This window comes from Tachysurus fulvidraco, chromosome 21 (assembly GCF_022655615.1).
Source record: "Tachysurus fulvidraco isolate hzauxx_2018 chromosome 21, HZAU_PFXX_2.0, whole genome shotgun sequence".
NCBI classification, from domain to species: Eukaryota; Metazoa; Chordata; class Actinopteri; order Siluriformes; family Bagridae; genus Tachysurus; species Tachysurus fulvidraco.
In genome coordinates this window covers 14,114,782-14,135,093 of record NC_062538.1, presented here as the reverse complement: position 1 = coordinate 14,135,093, position 20,312 = coordinate 14,114,782, and the positions used below count along the sequence as shown (strand labels likewise).

The 20,312-nt window shown below is 35.0% G+C and overlaps 1 protein-coding gene and 1 non-coding gene across 24 annotated transcripts in view; both read left to right on the top strand.

Annotated features, from left to right (window-relative positions):
* The window catches only part of LOC113646587 (formin-binding protein 1), a 73,826-nt gene extending 55,344 nt beyond the window's left edge, over positions 1–18,482 (top strand). For 7 of the 23 annotated variants that reach the window (XM_047805341.1, XM_047805338.1, XM_047805343.1 and 4 more), the window contains 8 exons: positions 4,398–4,412; positions 4,669–4,704; positions 6,772–6,881; positions 7,612–7,744; positions 7,835–7,962; positions 9,595–9,740; positions 10,061–10,219; positions 13,383–18,482. In XM_047805341.1, the coding sequence (XP_047661297.1) occupies positions 4,398–4,412; positions 4,669–4,704; positions 6,772–6,881; positions 7,612–7,744; positions 7,835–7,962; positions 9,595–9,740; positions 10,061–10,219; positions 13,383–13,390 (735 nt within the window). In that variant the 3' untranslated portion in view covers positions 13,391–18,482. The remainder of the gene's footprint in view (positions 1–4,397; positions 4,413–4,668; positions 4,705–6,771; positions 6,882–7,611; positions 7,745–7,834; positions 7,963–9,594; positions 9,741–10,060; positions 10,220–13,382) is intronic. The other 16 variants (XM_047805342.1, XM_027152944.2, XM_047805344.1 and 13 more) reach the window with 6 other exon arrangements.
* Positions 18,483–19,929: 1,447 nt separating this feature from the next.
* LOC113646593 lies at positions 19,930–20,057 on the top strand. The gene has a single exon (XR_003441487.1). It is a non-coding gene; the product is annotated as a U6atac minor spliceosomal RNA (small nuclear RNA).
* Positions 20,058–20,312: the final 255 nt, after the last annotated feature.

Sequence of the window (20,312 nt, the reverse complement as noted above, 5' to 3'; positions counted from 1 at the left end):
TGTATGTAGGTATGTTTGTATAAGTATGTGAGAGTGTTTCTATTATTCAGCCAAGGCTAAAATGTCTTGGTGAGAATATTACACGAGAATGAGTGGAAGGGTGTGTGTGTCTCTAATGAATTTATAGTTGTAAATAAATACATAAGAGTGGACTACAGACATAACCTCATTTAGTGTTTTAATGTATTTTACTTTAGACAAACACACAATAAGACAGTGATGAACATGTTTTTGTTTATTTCCTAAATGAGGTTAGTGTCTGTCTTTGATAAACTTTAATGAAATCAGCTTGTGTCACAAGTGCTATTCTAAAACGAATCAGTACATTATAAGACCAGGCAAGCACTATGTGAACTTTGATCCTATTGGTATTTTTGTATATGTGGATTATGTCTCAGAATTTACCCCTGTGCCTTCTTGATGTCATGAAGATCACAGCTGGAATTCCATCATGTAGCTTCAATACATATTTGTATATATATGTGCTTACTGCATACAAAATATGTGTCATGTCACACATTGTTAGTGTGTGTAAAGTTTTCATCAAAGTGTGTCTTGATCACTAATGTCGACTGGGATGAGCTCAAAGACCAAAGCATTGTAGCATTCAGGTCATCATCTTATAGCTATGTTTGGAATGATTATCCTTCATAAAATACACATGCTTTTCCCAGTGGGAGAATGTCCAAGTGCATAATTATGTCATAGACAAAATGTTTCTTGACAAATGTTTCGTGCATTTTGCTATGATGTTAAATAGTTGAACTGCAACAGGATACAGTACCATTTATAAACTTTTTATAAAACTAGTTTATAACTATTTAGTATAGAACACATATGCAATGTCAACACTTCTCCAGAATAAGTTATTTACTTCACTTTTTATCACATGGTCTTTATTCTTTATTGACTTTCCAGCTTCATTTTCCATTTTAACCATTTTCAAACAATTTCTGGCCTTGTAATTTGAGCAAAGGCTTTCTTTATACTAGTGTACTAGTGTGCTACTCTTAAAAATATCTCTCTTGTGTTATTGTGCCAAAGTGTATTAAGGATTTCCCACAGTGTATTACAGATATGAATGTATATGTTATGAAAATAAACAGCAGTCTCAATGATAGAAAATTGCCATTTTTCATAATCATGTGTAGGATCACCAGGATTTTGACTGTGCCCTGCTATTGTTCTCTTTCTACTGTCTTTATTCCGTTCTTTTCTGTCATTATCTATTTCCTCTTTTATTCTAGCTGTGCTTCCTTTCTTAACCATTGTCTGGCTAGTGCTTTAGAGCCCTACCTTTTTGTTATCATTAAGCATCAAAAATACACATTTTTGTTTTCTTTCCTATAAATCTGATGAAGTTCACTACAAATCAGACAGTGCAAATAAAAATGTGATTCTTTGTTATTGGGCTTCTTGAATGCTCATTCACACATCAAAATGTCATTTTTGCTGAAGGATCAGATCCCAAAAAAGCCACATGCATTTCAGCCAGCATGTTTAGCATTGTGAGCTAGCCTCATTTCATTCATTTCAAATTAGGCTAGCTCACAATGCCAGACATGCTGGCTAAAGTGCATGTGGCTTTTTTGGGATCTGATCCTTCAGCAAAAATGAACAAAACCTTTGGCCATGTTGCCACTCGATATTCTTTTCTGTTTATAGAACTGTTAAATAAAACCAATATCACACTCAGAATTGTGCAGTTACACTTAATATTAGCCTATATGTTGGGGATGTTGTAGCGTAGTGGTTAAGGTGCTGGACTATTGATCGGTGTGAAATCGAATAGTTGTGTATTTGATTAACCTGCCACTGCTGGTCCCTTGAGCAAGGCCCTTTACCCAATACAATTGCTCACCTGTATAAATGAGATAAGTGTAAGTCACTCTAGATAAGAGTGTCTGCCAAACGCTGTAAATGCATGTACACTCCCTGACAAAAGTCACCTATCCAAGTTTTAGGAACAACAAATAATAATTCGACTTCTAGTTGATCATTTGGAATCAGAAGTGGCTTATATGAAAGTTAAAGGCCTCAAGATTAAGCTTATTTTCCAAAATAAAATCATCATGCCTTGATTTTTAATTATTTAATTAGGACAGAAAGGTCAGACTTTGTTTAGACAAAAGTCTTGTACTTAACAGAAATAATGTACAGTACAGAACATAAAGTCATGGTACAGTGGAAAAAGAATTAATATTGTGTATGACTCCTATGAGCTTGGAGGACTGCACCCTCAATGACTCAAATAACTTATTAATAAAGTCATCTGGAATGGCAATTTGGTTTCATCTTCAATGCCTTCTCATTCATCTTACCCCAAACATGTCTGGTGACTGGGCTGGCTAATGCTGAAGCACCTTGACCTTCTTTGCTTTTAGGAACTTTGATGTGGAGGCAGAAGTATGAGAAGGAATGCCATCCTGCTAATGAATTTGCCCTTTCCTGTGGTATGTAATGGGCAGCAAGAATGTCTTGATACCTCAGGCTGTTGATGTTGCTATCCACTCTGCAGATATCTCGCACGCCCCCATACTGAATGTAACCCCAAACCATGATTTTTCCTTCACCGAACTTGACTGTTTTCTGTGTGAATCTTAGGTCCATGCGCGTTCCAATAGGTCTTCTGCAGTATTTGCGATGATTGGGATGCAGTTCAATAAAAAAATCAACCTTCTGCCACTTTTCCACAATCCTTCCTGCAAGCTGTAGGCCTTGGCAAATGCAACACGATTTTTTAGTTGTCTTCTGTTTAATGCTGGTTTCTTATGTAGTTCTGCTGCAGTTGAACCAGCAAACGGTCCTCTCGAACTGTTGTCTTACGGGGTCTGCCTGACCTGGGCCTGTCCTGAACCGGTTTCTTCAAATCTTTTTCTTATCCTCTCCACTTGTTGTTTAGATACATTAAAGATGTAGCAGGAGACAGGAGACTTGGTCTTCAGGCTCTTGAAGATCAGCACTTTGGTCTGCACTTGAATCTTTGACATGCTGTCAGCGTTCAGCATGCATTTCAAATGAAGGTCGGGTGTGCTGGGGTTCTTCTACACACCTGGGAATGTGTTAATTACAGTATTTCTCACAGGTGATGCTCTAATCTGTGATTTGTTGAATCCTTTAAAGATGTGACAAGACTTTTGTCTAAGCAAAGTCTGACCTTTCTGTCCTAATTAAATCATTAAAAATCAAGGGATGATGATTTTATTTTGGTAAAATAAGCTTAATCTAGAGGCCTTTGCCTTTCATATAAGCCATGTCTGATTCCAAATGATCAACTAGAAGTCAAGTTATTATTTGTTGTTCCTACAACTTGGATGGGCGACAAGACTTTTGTCAGGGAGTGTACTGTCGGTATAATTGGACTCATGCGATATTGATTAATTATACTAAAGTGCTCCTGAATTCTCTGTTCTGATTGGTCAGTATATGTTGGTTTGTCAGAGACATATATACAAATGGATTTAGTATATGTAGTCTAATTTAGGTGTAATGTAATTTAGGATGTGTAATCTCTGGTGAGGTGTTGTTTATACAGCATTTAGCATTCAGTTGAAAAGATGTTCATTTAACATTTCACACACAGGCGTTATGTTTTTTTCTTTAGTCAATAATTAAATTGTTTTGGACTAAGCAGAATAAAACACACCATATTGAAAAACTAATCACATCTGTAATCGTATTATTGCATCTTTTATTATTTCCCTAAAATAACTGCTTAAACCACATGCTTAAATTATTATTCTAATGCATTTGTATTTTACATGAGCTCATCTGCTCTGATCACAGTTCGTTAAAGGACAGGATATGACTCTTAGATGTGTGTGAATTTGAACTGTGTGGAATCTTTGGAATGTTGCCGAGCATTACAGCAGTCTACAACATACACATGTTTAGCTTGTTGTCACCAGATTTGCAAACATCAAATGTGGTGTCAACGCCCGAGTAGCATTTGAAATTTTTTGCTTTTGGTCTTCGTGTATAATTGAAGTACAGAGATTCATTTTAATTTAAATATCTAAAGATGATTCGCATTGCTACTCTACTGTTGTTTCTTATTCATCAGAAACAGCTTTTTCTAAATCTCTAAAAAGAAATCTGCATAAAATCAAGAAATCTCTCGGTAATGAATCGAGATTTGGAAGTCACTCCACTAGACAACAGTAGTTGTCTGTTTATCCCTGGAAATGAACACATGCAGCCATTGAAATAATGGCACTTTTTGAACTTTATGTAGTGACCTTCACCAGTGACACCATCACCCAACTTAGAATATGTGTGTGTGCGCGCGTGTGTGCGCGCACACGTGTTTGTGTGCAGTGAAGCAATATGGCTCCTCTGATGTTGTTTTTTCTTTCTCTTCTCCTTTCTTCCTCATTATCTCTCTTCTCCCCGAGAAGCTCTCTCTCAAGCTGGTAAGCATGTTGAAAAACGCATGACTTTATTGGCATGACAGTAGCATGTTCAACATTATAACCCACCAAACCGTTTCACTAATGACACCCTGTGTTGTTATTGATTTTTATGCTTTAAGTCATTTGTATTTTAATCATTTGATATATTTTAACTTTTTTTAATAAGTACACAAATGTGGTGTTGTCTTATGTTTGTTTGCTTTTGTTTTTGTTTTGTCTGTCTGACTGTGTCTGTGGTGGCCATCCCTCTGTTTAGATCTCACTCAATGCACACGTGCGGAACTTAATTGAGGTGATCCGAAACCCAACACTGTTCCTCTTGTCTACTTGCTTGTCTGTTGAATTGTTTAGTTAGGCATCAATAACATCATAACGTAATTTCATCTAATGGTTAAATAACAAATGTTTTCTTTTCACCTTTGCCTTATTTCATAATTATTATTTTGTGTTCATGAGTATATTTTCAGATCAAACTAGTTGTCTCTGTTTGAAATAATATGAACAGATTAGGCATTTGAACCACAGTGATCATGGCCAGGGTAACTTAAATGCATTTAATAAAAATTAATGAATGGATAAATGCATCACTCAACTCTGTACCCTTGCCACATCCTGTAAGCTTTCATGTTAATTATTATTAATTATTATTATTATATGGCCTTTTGTTTGATCCTGTGAACTTCATATCCAAGCACACATTTTGTGTCCTGGGAGTATTTTGTTGGGTTCTGCCCAAAACACACCCTCACTTAATTCCACACAGATGCTTTCAGTAAATATTAGTGTGCAGTTTAACTGTCATCGGTTTTTAGCAATAGAACTTATAATGTTATTCATACAGTTAATAATGTTATTCATACAGTTAATAATGTTATTAATTCAGCATGTACTTTTCCGTTCATGTTATGTGAACTAATTACATCAGAATTTGTTGTTGAAATCTCAGATATAATAAATTCCATTAATAATAGCCAGTGATAATAAAAAGGCAAATCTCCTAAATTACATATCTATTTAAGTAAATTCTTCTAGATGCAATATGGATATATCATATGGATTCATTTATTTATTAATATGGTGAAAAATTATATAAATATAAATTGCCACTAATAAATTGCATTTTTATATTTTTATGAATTTATAGTTTTATTAAATTTTTATATTGCCACATATAGAAAATTAAAATTCAACATGACTGACAGATACAGATGCATGCTTTACATTTTCATTTGCATGTGTATTTTGGGATGATGAAGTTTATTTAAGATTTATTTTTGATTTTTTGCATGCATACTGGTTTTAATGTTTGTTTGTGAGGAAATTTTGCCTGCTGGACTAAGGAAAAGGAGTTAGGTTTGAAACCCCTAGTATAACATATATGTAGCTGGAATAGCAGAGATGTCCAGAGACTATACTTTATTCTGAATGTTTGCACTGTATACTACACATTAGCACAAGTACATTCATTTCTCAACACAAAAACAGCAACTGAGTGCAAACAAGGATTGGATTAGGGACATCCATGTTAAATGTCCGAGTTAATCACCAAATTTTGATTGTGCCAAAGAAAATCTTACAGCAGCAAGGCCAAATAAATCGATTTGTTATGTTTTATTTAAATATAATAATGTTATTATGGTGGATTGTGTTTAAATGAATATCTATCTATTGTCTTTAAAACTTTTTCACTAAAACATGTATATAAAATATGTTTCCTTTCAAATGTGGTTTCAAAAGTCAAAAGAGCTTAAAGGGATATTAGCCAAAGGTCGTAGAAATACAATAATTTTAATAATAATTGTATTATCTGATTACAAAATGTTTGGTGGCAAGCTTCTTACTGGGGTTCATCTGTACATCTACATTCTGTGAAAGAAATATTTCAGACAAAATTAGGAAATTATAGGATGCTCTCTCACTGTTGGCAAAACTTCCACTTTACAGGAGTATTCAACCTTATCACAAGATCAATACAATATACAATATACATTGTCATATATTTTGTCTTCAGAAGCATGCAGCCAGTGCAGATTATATACATCTGGAAAAAAAAACAATACAGCCTATTGAATGATGTGATGGAGGATGACTCAACAAAACTAGAGATCAGTACATCAGTGCAAGAAGCAGGAATTTACCTACTTAAAAAGTTGCAAAATGGTCTGGCTCAAATTCTCCATAAAAACATTCCTATCCCAAATCCAAACATTAATATTTAAAATAAGAAGGAAAAGCATCAACTAAAAATCTGCATACCTCAGTCAGACCTTTTAAAATCTACAGCTTATTTAAATCCCCATCATTTTTGCAGAAAGATTTTAACCATCTCTTTCTCTCTTTCCTTCTTTCTTGCTTTCAGGGTGCGAATCCAGAGGATTTCAGTCACTTGCCCCCAGAACAGAGGAGAAAGAAATTACAAGCAAAGATCGACGACATTAATAAAGACATACAGAAAGAGCTGGATCAGAAGTACAGAAATGCATACACACACTTACATATAAAATAAACAGGGTTGTGTTCTGATACTGCAGCACATAACAGTATATTACAGCTTATGTAGTAATCAACAGATATGAACATCAAAATATAATTATAAATAAATAAGATTATTAAGTTTATTCAGTTGTATTAAGATTGTTAGTTTTCATGTTAATATTAATTGTATAATATATAGTATAATGTATACATATTGATTGCAGTGACAAGCAGTTGTATCTGTTTCATATTAATGTTTACCACTATTATGTGTTCCCAATGATATATATTATATACATTCCTTTCAATTCTAGAAGTCCTAGAAATCAAAGACACACCTGAAGTGAAACCTTCACTACAGTATGCTACTCTACAGGGTAGAATATAAAATAATATACTTGGAGGAAACCACTGTCTGCACTCTTCTGCATACATGAGCTCACAGTCACCCACTAGTGGCTTGTGTAGGCCAGTTTTACTCCTTTGGCACCTGGCCATAGAGGCAATATACACATTTATAAATAAGTAAAAACTGGTTTGCCAAAATTATAGCTATAGCCATCATTTTTGGTCCACTTTTTCATGTCAGTCTGCATGGATGTTCATATAATGTCAAAGCAAAGATCTGATTTTGTGTGTGTGTGTGTGTGTGTGTGTGTGTGTGTGTGTGTGTGTGTGTGTGTGTGTGTGTGTGTGTGTGTGTGTGTGTGTGTGTGTTTCTCAGAGATGCATTGACTAAAATGAAGGATGTGTATGTGAAGAACCCCCAGATGGGGGATCCAAGCAGCGTTGATCCACGACTTGCAGAGATTGGACATCACGTTGATAAACTACAGGCCGAGCTTCAGAAGTTTGAGGTGCGTGTTTAAATGTATATACCTACAGTATGTATAGCCCAAGTACAAACATAACTACATATGTGCCCTGTTTGTGTGTGTACATTGCAGGGCTGGCTGGCAGAAGTTGAGGGCAGAATGCCAGCGAGAAGTGAATTGACTCAGAGACAAAGTATTGTGTACGAAAGTCAAAATAGTACTACAACATCCAACAACAACTGTGCTCAGGACCGTGAAAGGTATACAACACATTCAGACACACACACACACATACTCACATGCAGTTCTATACCAGCCACTCCACATTTAAATACAAGTGAATGTTTGGTCTTGATCACTTTGACTATGATTTGGATTTGGACTTTAAAAATAAAGACAGTTGCATTTGTATTTCAGTCTCTATTCCAGCTCCACCAGCTATAACTCCTGAGAATTTACACATTTCATCCTCATCCCATCTCACGCTTGTTATTCTGCATCTCAGTGCTCATGAAAAACAGCAAAATCAGTAGATCAGTAAAATAAAATGTGGCAAAATAGAATTTTTGGCACACTTCATTAAACGAAGTAAAGTTAAATGCAAATGGTATCTGCAAATAAAGACAGACATTATTGTTGCAACACAGTGCTGTTAATGATCAACTCAGTCTCTAGAATTCAACTAAATTTGAAAGAAATCTTAAAAAAGATTGTTGATGCTTATGATGAGTCTGCTAAGGGATTTAAATAATTTGTAATCAGTCATTCCACTGTCTGAAAATCATTTACAAGTGGAGGACATTTAAAACAACTGCCAACATGGCCAAGTCAGGCCATTCAAGCAAATTTCTAAAAATGCATGAATCTGCAATCAGAAAGAGACTAAACAACTTTTATCATCATGGGAGGTGTGCATGGAGGAAACCTTTGCTGTCTAAGAAAAACATGAGGGCAAGACTGAAGTTTGTGAAAGAACACAGAGACAAAGGCCAAGACTCTATTCTGTTATCATGTGCTTTGGACAGATGAGTCAAAAATGTAATTATTTGGAGACCATAACAGAGGGCCTGTTTAGAATAAACAAAAACACCCCAAAATAACCCCATACTAACTGTGGAACATGGAAGTGGAAGTGTTATTTGAGGTTTGAGGATGCTTTGCGCCAGCATGACCTGGCCAGATCATCATCACAGAATTCACAATGAATTCTACATTGTATCAGAAGGTGCTTAAGCATGAGACCTTCTGTCAAAAAATTTAAGCTGAAGCGAAACTGAACCTTGAAACATGACAATGATCCAAAACATACCAGTAAATCCACCAAGGACTAGCTGAAAATTAAAAAACTGAGAATTCTGTTATGTCAAGCCAAAGCCTAGATCTTAATCCTATTGAGATTCTGTGTGGTGATTTGAAACGGACTGTGCAAATTCCGCCGAACTTCAGCTGAAAGAATTATGCATTGAAGAGTTGTGGAAACTTTCTTCCAGTTGATGTTAGCAACTGGTAGATGCTACAAGAAACATCTCATTGAGGTTGTTTCATCCAAAGATGGAAATACTACCTATTAGGGAATAGGGTGTCCTAACTTTTTCCTCAGATTAACTATGCATTTTTGTTGATTTCTTTTTAATAAGTAATGACAAAGTTTTCAGTTATATCACAGGGAAGCTAATACTGCTTGTTTTGAAAAAACATGTAAACATGTTAGCATGTAAGCTCAAAATGTTCCCTTATTGCAGGTGTTATTTATTTTATATATTAATGTTATATAATGTTATATAAAATGGTGAAAAGTGCTTCTGCTATAGTTGTGTGTGTGTGTGTGTGTGTGTGTGTGTGTGTGTGTGTGTGTGTGTGTGTGTGTGTGTGTGTGTGTGTGTGTGATGGAGCAGTCCTGATGGTAGTTACACTGAGGAACAGAGCTCTGAAGTCCAGACAAAGGTTCAGACTGATCCAGAGTTTGACGAGTTTGATGATGCTGAGGAAGAAATTCTGCCTACCATTGGTACCTGCAAAGCACTCTACCCGTTTGAAGGTAACACACACACACACACACACACACACACACACATGATATAATAATATATATGATATAATGCTTATTCGAAGTATATTTATTTGCTGTTTATTTCTTTGAGGCATTATTATTTGGGCTGTATTCAATTGGAACTGAAATACTCACAAATTAGCCATACTGAGGGAGGTTGATATTGATGATTCTTTACCTTTCTCATTGTCTTGTTGTCTTCTCTCTCTCTCTCTCTCTCTCTCTCTCTCTCTCTCTCTCTCTCTCTCTCTCTCTCTCTCTCTCTCTCTCTCTCTCTGTATGCCTTTGTGTCTTTCTGCTCTCTTTAGGAAATAATGAGGGAACACTGGCGTTAGCAGAAGGAGAGGTGCTTTTTGTGATCGAGGAGGACAAAGGAGATGGCTGGACGCGTGTCCGGAGGAATGAGGAAGAGGAGGGCTATGTGCCCTCATCCTACATAGAGGTCTTCCTTGACTCTAATGCCAAAGGTACACAAAGCCGTATAGTACTGTAGGTTTAGAAATAGCTATGAGGTAATAATTTGGAAACTAGGTAGAAAACATTACACAGTACCTGAAGCTTCAAAGCTTGTATGAAAAGACGAATAAAAAAGAAATCTGACTTTGCATGAGAAAGGACCACAAGTGTCCATTCTATTGATGGAAAAATAAAAGGTTTGCACTAAAAGTGTATTTACAAATGTAATAAGTATTTGATGGATGACAAGTTATGACATCATATGCTGCTGTTTACTGCTGTATTTTTATTAGATTCAATAATATGTAATCAGTTTAATGATAAAATGACTGTGTGTATTGGGTGTATATTGTGAAGGGTACTAATTAGTTCCATCATTCAGTACTTACTGATGCAAGAAAATGTATAAAATGATTAATAGTTTGACTCATAACCTACCCTCTACAGAATCATTGTTTCTTGTATATGTGATTTTTGCTCAGAATGATTTATACATACATGTATAGAAGAGCTATTCAATTAGTTTGTCTTTGGGGCCAGTTCATGAAAAACATCTCAGATAAGATGCCAGGTAGATATGGCAGGCAATATGAGTGATGACACTACAACAATATAGGAGCTCATATGTCGTATTTTTGCACCGCAAGACATCATGTAAACTTTTTTCTTACATTCAAACATGCTCATGTAAGTGGAGCAGGGTTAATGTTGTTTCACTGAATTTCTCAGGGTTTTTTTGGAATGACCAGAAGACATGATACTAACAAAAGTTCTCATTGTCCTGTCAGTTATTGCGTCTCACAGGAGAGGCTGCTCGCACCACTTGCCTACTGTAACATCATGTGACTCCATCTCTGTGCTGCAAATGCGGCTCGTGCTGAATGAAACAGAAGCAGGTCACTTCATAACTGAGTGTCCGCTGTCCGACTGAAGTGCATTTATTATACCGAAACAAATTACCTCGGATTTGGCCCATGGGCCACCAGTTGAATAGTTGTATAGTATGTGATAATTATTATTTGGGGTATTGTACAGTCATGTGACTTCAGTCAAACGGCACTATGTGAAAGTGTTTCAGTGACCTATATTGGGTGATCAAATTGTTTATTGGAAAATGTGAGATAAGCCTTTCTCATGGTCAGTGGCTGCTGTGGTTGCAGTTTTCCTATGGATACCATTGTCCCCAGTATATTTCTAATGATACAATCATGCTAATGTTAACATGTACGCCCGCAGTTCTCTTTTTTTACTTCCTGGAACAATCATCAATGAGTTCTTAGAGGAATTTTGGTAGGCTGGTAACTTCTGGAAAGATTTACCAGGTTGTAAGTGGAGATAATGACTCTCACTGGTGTCCTGAAACTTTACAAATTCATTTGTAGTGCTGTCCATATGTATGGATATGGAGTTTGTGTCTTCTCGTATTTCTATTTAACTAATTAATCTAATAATATTTCCAATTAATTATCAAAAGTGGGCAGTTAATTTTAGGTGAGGGGCAATTGGTGTTGGATACATTTTATTACGTACTTAAAAACTGTAAATGATTGTTTTTGTCTTATATTAATTTTTTTTAAAGATCTTAAACAAAATGTGACAAATATGCAAAAATAGGCAAATGCTTTCTCACAGTGCTGAACATTCTGGCATTGTTTTCTGGATAAATTCTTTTGGTTGCTTTGTATCAAGTGTCTGCTAAATGAATGCAAAAATATTTCATATATCCCATTATCAGGTTTATTCTTGGGGTGGGAGGAGGAAACATCCGCTATAGCTGGTTTATTGTCTGTTTCTTTACAGGCCTTTATGTGTGGGATTAGAGGTTGTGAACAGGGCATACAACTCATTCCAGAGGGTGAGAGAGTGTGTTTGTGTGTTGGGGAGGGAGCCGGGTTTGTGGAATTTGAATGTGCATGATATACTGACAATAATCTGATGCACGGCTGAGGGTGATAAACATAAAATTAATATCCTACTTGTCATAAAAGGTTTCATGTTGTGCAGTAACTAATTGTAAATGAATTCAAGTAATATCAGTTCATTTTTCAGGCAATAATTCTGGTTTGGTTTACTAGCTAGTTTATTTAAATAATATTTAGGATATTTAAGTTTACAGGAATGATAAACTGAGTGTTTAGTATCATACACTATAATAACCATTGCTGGGCAGTGACTTTTTTTAAGATAGATTTTTTTAGAGACAGCAGACTCTGCAAACTTACCAAGAAATCATAGGCATGAAAAAGTGCTGCATCACATGGTGAACTAAGTTTAGTTTAACTAGTCTGGAAATCTAAAAGCCACACAAATGTTAAACACAATACATTTGCTCATAACCACTATTTCTGTGCCTCAACTCACTAATCACAATGCCACATTCCTTCAGTTCTGATGCTGCAATATATAAGCACTTTAATTGTTTCTATCTGGTCCAAATAAAGCATATGACAATATTGGTGGCTCTTTAAATCTCTGTGTTTTTTAAGTTATATGAAGAATACAGTAGCAGAAAAAACACTGTGATTGCAGATAATCTCAAACTATTTCAGATATATAATTATGTACAGTAGTTTGTAAAAGTTCTACACTTATTCTATTCATATGATTCGAAAAAACTGCCTAGCAATATTGCTGTGTGATGATTCAGGCTTCTGTTTACATTTTTCCAGGCTGGAAGTCATCTCCAGTCAGAACACAGCTGCTCAGCTTAATTCCTTTTCCTTAAAAGACAACTTATGAGCCTGACTTAGTTTCAGCTCAAATAGTGATGGGTCAGTAGGAATGAAAGGGAGATTTCTGTGCAATTGGCCACACAATAGGGCATACAATAGACAGCAGAGGACACAAAAAATTTATAACTGTTCCGTCAAATGTTCCATTTAAGAATAGTAAGTGGAAAACTAACATCCGGCGCTCAGGTTACTGTCTGTATGGAGTTTTGTTGGTTTTCCCCATGTTTGTGTGAGTTTTCATGTTTTACTCCTGTTGTCCAAAAACATACTGGTAGGCAGTAAATTCTCTTACCTTGTACCCAGTGTTTCTGATCCTGACTGGGCTTAAACTTTACAGATTAGAGCATGTCAGAAGATTACTGACATACTATCTACAGGCTGTATGTGATGGTTATGTAAGTGTGTGTCTTCTTTCTAAAATTGTCTCTGTTTGTAACTGCAGATTCCTAACCGAGAGAAAAAGGCACACGGCAAGTGACTGCATAAACTGGTAAACACCACTCTACCAAAAAGGAGAGAGTGAACTGATGACACCGGCGATGACGACGATGACGACGATGATGATGATGATGATGATTATGATGATGGACAAAATATGTTGGAAGAAAAACACAGATGGCTGTGGAGCATCTACTGCAGACAGTAACCGATCCAAATGCCCATACAACCAATAAGAGTTACAAATAATCTGACCCTTAATCTGCGGCTACATGTAAAAATATTGCTTATTTGCTATGCAGCTTACTGGCACCCGTAATAGCAATTTAATTCAACATGACCTTGCATTTATTTACATCTATTGAGACAGAGCTAGATAGCATATACTACAGATGGGCACAGCTAAAACATTAGCTCTGATAACATTAGTCTTGTCCAGTAAATCTCTCTGACACATCTGCCATACCATTCATTTTAGTCTTGTTCAACATGTGACCGGTTTACCTTCAATCTTTTTTCTTTTCCAGATATCACACAGTTAATGAGATATTTTATGTCTATAGAATTGGACAAAGATGCCTATACTAGATATTCTATATGCATTTGAGTCTTTATGTTTTTACAATCAGTCCATTTTGGGAAATCTCTTTCTGGCTCATTTGCGTCAATGTGTTGCACCAACAGATTTATTTTGTGTTTCTTTTTTAGAATATTTTTAGAACAAGCACTGTATTATGTTGCTTTATTAGCCAGTGTGTAGCTATTAGGGGTTGCATAGATTTGTCAATAGATTCACAATCACAGCACTGGGGATGTTAGGTCAGAGTATTAGAATAAAAACAAATAAGGCCAACAGAAAAGAAAGCAGGCTAAATGTTCTTTGTTAATCGAAAAAAAAAATGCTTACACAATCGGAAAAAAAAATGCTTACACATTTTGTGAAAGACTAATGAAACATTATTATTTTCATATCACATTTATGGTTAAAAAAGTTGGTGGGACCTACTCACAATTATTTTTGTTTTTATTTAAAGCAAAATAAAGAATAAATGATATCCTTGCTTTTTTGCATAGTAAATAGTGCTGTATGAAAGAGAGACATCAGTGCCATGGGTTACACATCACTCTCCAGTCTCTCTCGACTAGTTTAAAGCCTGTTAGGGCATGCCAACAGACAGAGGAACACTTGTGTTTGGATGCTATTGAGGCCTTTATGTTCAACAGCCAGGTCATTATCAGCCTTGAAAATTTTTTCTGATGCTACTGTAGACGTATCAGCCTCCATTGAGCTATAAAGAACTCACTGTTGAAGGACAAGAGCTTCTGGGCTGTGTGCTCTCCAGAAACAAATATTTATACACAAGTGCATTTAAAGAATTCTCAAAATAGTATCATATGATACACATATTTTTTGCACATTTATTGCACTGATTTATTTATTTTTAGTCTTTAACAGTGTAACCTAAAAAAAGGTGGAAATGTAATATCTAGCCTGTATTTATCAGTTATTTGAAATTCAGTTTGTCAGTTTCTCAGCATTTAGCTGTACTTATATTATAGGCTATAATAGGTATGTCATGAAATTACTGCTCAACTAGCGAGAAATAATGGCCCTGCAACCCCTAGTAGCTACAAACAAACACTGTGAAATCGTTTGGTTACATGCACAGTTTGTTAACAGGTCATTTTGCAATCTCATCCTGTGAATTTATTGAGCCTGTCTAAAGGTCAGCCATCTTATGTGGTTGCTTATGTGCTGTTGACAATTTTTGACTTTTGATTATGATTATATGGTCCTGATTCCAGATCAGGGCTATACTGTGCTTTTCCACTGACCCAGTGCTTTTACCAAAACTAATGCTGGCTTAGTTCAACAACTTACATTTTCAAGAAATTTAAGTTTAAATTAGTAAAATATTCAGCTTTGATACACCATCAAAGATAATGTGAGTGGACTATGTGCTGCAGACATTTGTGGCTGTTATACTGATGTCATACTTATTTTTAAGCTTCAAGATGATTTGAATGGTGATCCTTTAAAGGAATAGGCAAAATCTTAGTGTATAAAATGTCTCTCTTATGTCAAACATCAACAGCAGTGTCTGAGAAATTATTTTTATATACTTATTTATGGGGACATGTTTAAGCTGTTTATGGGGAGCTTTAGGACTGGCAAAAGGTGTAAAATTCTGATCAGAACTTGAAGCTATAGTCACTTTCTTTTATAGAAGATATCACACAATTAGACTCGAATAGGTGGCCTGGCCTAATGTTTAAAAGTGGAATGTTTCATAGAAGTATGAAAGTTGAAATTACATGTTAGAAGTAATTTAGTAGATAATTTTAAAATTGATGTAACAAAATTAATATTTAACATTTTGTTAAATATTAGTCCCTGATTCTACCTTAATGTTGGGTTGTTGTCTGTGTGGACTTTCTGTACATCTTCTCCCATGCCCATAAATAGGGTATGCAGAAACCCCAAGTATTAGAAAAGAGGTTGCATGGATAAACTGATTATGAAGAGCTCCCATACTGTTGTGTACTTTTAGGAATTATACCAGCATCAATGACAGTAATTGCAGGCTGAGGTGTTCAAAAGATGTAGAAACTCATTAAATGATATAATCTACAGACTGAAACACGCATCACAGACGATGCAGATAATGGTTGAATAGGCCTTGCTTGAAGATTTGGCACATGCAGCTTTGTGTTTAAATGATTTAAGTGATCTCTGCCAGTAACTACTTATTTGGAGAGACCAACAATTGCAGTAGTAGTGTCCCTATTTACACTCAAGGACTTTCTACTGTAGGCTTTTCCAACGAAGTCAACCCACTATGAGCCAAATAATGACAAATGCTTTACATGCGTCTACGGTCCATGTCATTCCGGCTGCAGTATGTTACTAGTTGAAATATGGCAGCAGAATAATGAGGGATTTTTAAACCACTGAAATTTTTGGATGTAATTGGGCCAATAGCCACACTATTTTAAAATCACCTTTTTTAAAGGGAAGGGTCCATTAAATATGTGTATTGATGATTCCTATGCATAAATTTAGAACTTGCTAGATCCTGAGTGAGGGATAATGCTGTTTTAGTTATGCAAATGTTTATGTAGAAATCTCGTTGCTGAGTTAGAAGTGTATTTTAAGGCAAAGTAACACATGCAGTTTGCATGATGATAAACTGTTTTCTGTAAACTTCTTCAGTTGTTACGTACATTACTATTGTAACACCAAGAAAACATTGTTGAAAATGTTTTGGCTGAATTGTTCCTTAATGACATGTTGGCAGTCCAGACACTTGTGAGCAGCAGAGGGCGTTGCGTCAGTGGAAAAGCACATGTATGCACAGCTTTAGCAGGAAATATGATTGTTCTTAGAGAATAAACATATATGAAAGTTTAAACTGTAAATTCTTCAACAAAACCCCAGTAGACCTCTATTATCATGGATAAAACACTCCTCATGTGTGTCCATGGCTTTACTCTGTGGTATATGTGATTTCCTTTCTTAGGCTTAATGTCTATGGTTTAAAACATTTGTACTTTTTTATTTAACAACATTATTTTTGTTTTGTAGGGGAAAAAATGAATCAATTTAATATTGTTTAGTTTTAGGAAGTTCCTTTGACTACTCACGCTGGCACATAATTGATTTTCACTGTTTGATTTTTAACTTTCTTACCATTAATGATGATGATTATTATTATTAATATTATTATTATTATTATTATTATTATTATTATTATTTTAGCAAATTTTTCTTCTACAAATTAAAGTTGTTTTTTGTTTTCATCCATTTACAGGAGAAAAAATTCTCGCTTCATTTTTTTTTTTATTGTTTTACATTATCATTACAAGATAAATGTCTCTTACAAACTGACCTACATTTCTGCTAAAATGAGCTGTAAATATGAAGCAAGAAGATATTGATGCTGCCCGAAAACATCTCACTGTTCTGAAACATTCAGTTTCACTGCAGTTTCACATACATAGACCTGCACACACACACACACACACACACACAGATATATACACCTGGCTGTGCTGTAAAGTGTCACACCAGCTTCAAATCAGTAAATATGCACATAAATCTATAAATAAGAATGACTATGAAAATAATAAAGAGAAAAAATCTATTTTTAAGCTTTGAACTAATAATAGAAAAATATTCTGAAATTGTACTTTCTCTGCTCAGCTAAGCAAGTTTTTTCCCTATCCTGCCTCCAAATTGTCTTTTGCACTTTTTCATTGTCATTTGTTTTCTGTTTGTTAAGCTTGTATTTCAGAGAACTGAATACTTTATATTGTGTTCACTGTGCCAATTAAATATACACAGGAAATGCATGAATGTATGTCCTGGTGCTTAACAGACAAACACATAACATGAGATTCACCTATGATTAAATAAAAATGTTTCCTACTGTTAGGACGTATAAAATTATTATCAGATAATCTAGGCATTAGAGCTTAATAAAAAAAAGTTACAGAAATACAATGTACAATAGTATAAAATGTATTCCTATAGCGAATTCTAGTTATTCCAAAGAAATATTTGTGTGGTAAAGTTGTGTTTTAAGGCAATTTTCCATAACTCTAGGACTTGTATATTAAAGAAAATAATTTTAAAAATGTATATTTTTAGTACTAATAATATTAGAATTTATAATATAGAATGATGTTGTGAATATAGAAAACATTTAATATTTTATTTATTAAATGCTTGATCCAGTTAATTTTAAAACAGTGTTTAGAGTTTTAAAATATAAGACATTAATGTCTCAGAAAGAAAAATCATCATAATAACCTGCCTTTTTGATATACTGTTGTTTTTCCATTTGCTTGTAATGTTAATTAATTGAAAAATATTTGTTTGGATCATCATACAGAGAAAGATAAACAACCCCAAAAACCTAACCCCTTATTTTTTTAAAAAAGAATAACTGCCTGCCACATTTTTAGAGGATCATGAACAGATTTACTGATTTATTTCAGCACCAAGCCATAGATTAGGTAGCATTGGTGTTGCCTATAAGTACTTTGCCTGTGTAAATCTTTGCAAAACTTGACAAACCACACACACACACACACACACACACACACACACACACAAAAACCATGTATTTTCATTTATTTCATTTTCAGTTTTCTGATACTGAGGTGTGTGAACATTTGCACTGTTGCAAAATCTCAATGTGCATAAAGACTTCATACTGGATGCATAATTGAGATACCACAAAGCTTTATTACTGCTTGATTAAAATATATGTGTATGTTTTGTGAATAGGTTTATTTCACAGTTGACACACACAAGGAATTTGGTTCCAGCTGTTTGTGACTCTCAAAAGTGCAGACATAAAAAAAAGATAAATATTGTGTCATAGCCTGGCAGTTTGTCACTAATACTGTTTTCAATATACTCTGTGTCTATATGATAATAACTTTGGGCATATATAGTAGATCTAAAAATTCTACACACCAATTGTGTAGGTTTTTGTAATAAATAAAACCAAGAGGATTTTGATCTGGTCTCTGAATATGCAATTCCCATTCATTCAAGGTGAAAACTGGAAGCTGATTTTTGTCTTCACCTTCAGCTTTCTAACAGAGGCCTAATGAATGAAGAAGATGCTTTTTGTAATACCCCTATACCTCAGAAAGGGGGGAAATACAAGAGACTGTTACATACAGGGAGTGAGCAGTATTTCCTGCAGCTCTTGGCAACCTCATAGGTTTTTTCCTTATGTCAGTTTTGGTGTGCGTGTGTGTGTGTGTGTGTGTGTGTGTGTGTGTGTGTGTGTGTGTGTGTGTGTGTGTGTGTGTGTGTGTGTGTGTGTGTGTATGTGTGTGAGTGTGTGTGAGTGAGAGAGTGAGAGAGAGAGAGATTGATTTTGGTCTTTACATGGTGCGATAACTATTTACAGCTGACATTTACTTTATTACTTTAACTGATATTTACTGGTTTAAGTATTATGTAAACACGGCATCGAAAGTTCTGTTTGAAACATTATTGGATTTTCTTGGAACGAATTAATTATTATGTTCAGTCTTGACCAGACTGCATGTAGAGTTCGCACTGTCATATATACGACACGTGTATATTCAAACATGTATTGTTACACGCGTCAACATTTAGTACTATAATAAACTTTTTACAAACCACTTAAGCACCCGCGCAGCACAGGGCTGCAGACCCTAAAGGGGAAAGGGGAGTGTTCAAGGCTCCCATTGGGACACTGGTTTACTTCCGGAAACATTCAGCAACGTCATGCTCGTTCTCAAATATGATTGGCTTACAGCCTTTTTATGCAAATAAGTAATGCATTGCGGCACATGAATAGTTTATTTGCTAGCAGAAAAATAAAAATATACTTCTATATATGACACACATAATTATTTTTGTTCTATTAATTGATTTTATGTAATAAACTTGTTAAAATGACTTAAACCATAATACCTTTAGTCATACTTTAAAAAGCTACCCTCATCAGGACACGTATTCCCATTACAACTGTTATATACTGTGACACGACCGCATTGAAGGTGTGTTGTATGAAAGGAGAGAAGGTTAGCACTCCCCTTGACAAGGATGGAAGAGGTCCTAGTGGCCTTCAACACATATACGGTTAAGGCACTGCCACCTACTTCGTGGCATCTCTAACCAAGTTTTTAAATATTTCTCTTTGTTTTTATTCATAAAACACTTTTATGCAAACTGTGAGGAGTTTTAGAACTGTAAACCTCCCAGTGACAAAGGTTTGTAAGAAATTGTAATGGTATGATTTCAGTGCACTGCTGTCTCTCTGGCAATAGATGGCAGCAAAACATCAAAAACATGATGTAATAACACGTTTACACACGTAAATAAACTAATTTTTCTCAGTTTTTATGAGAATTTCAATTCATATGACATTACAAATCAACAATA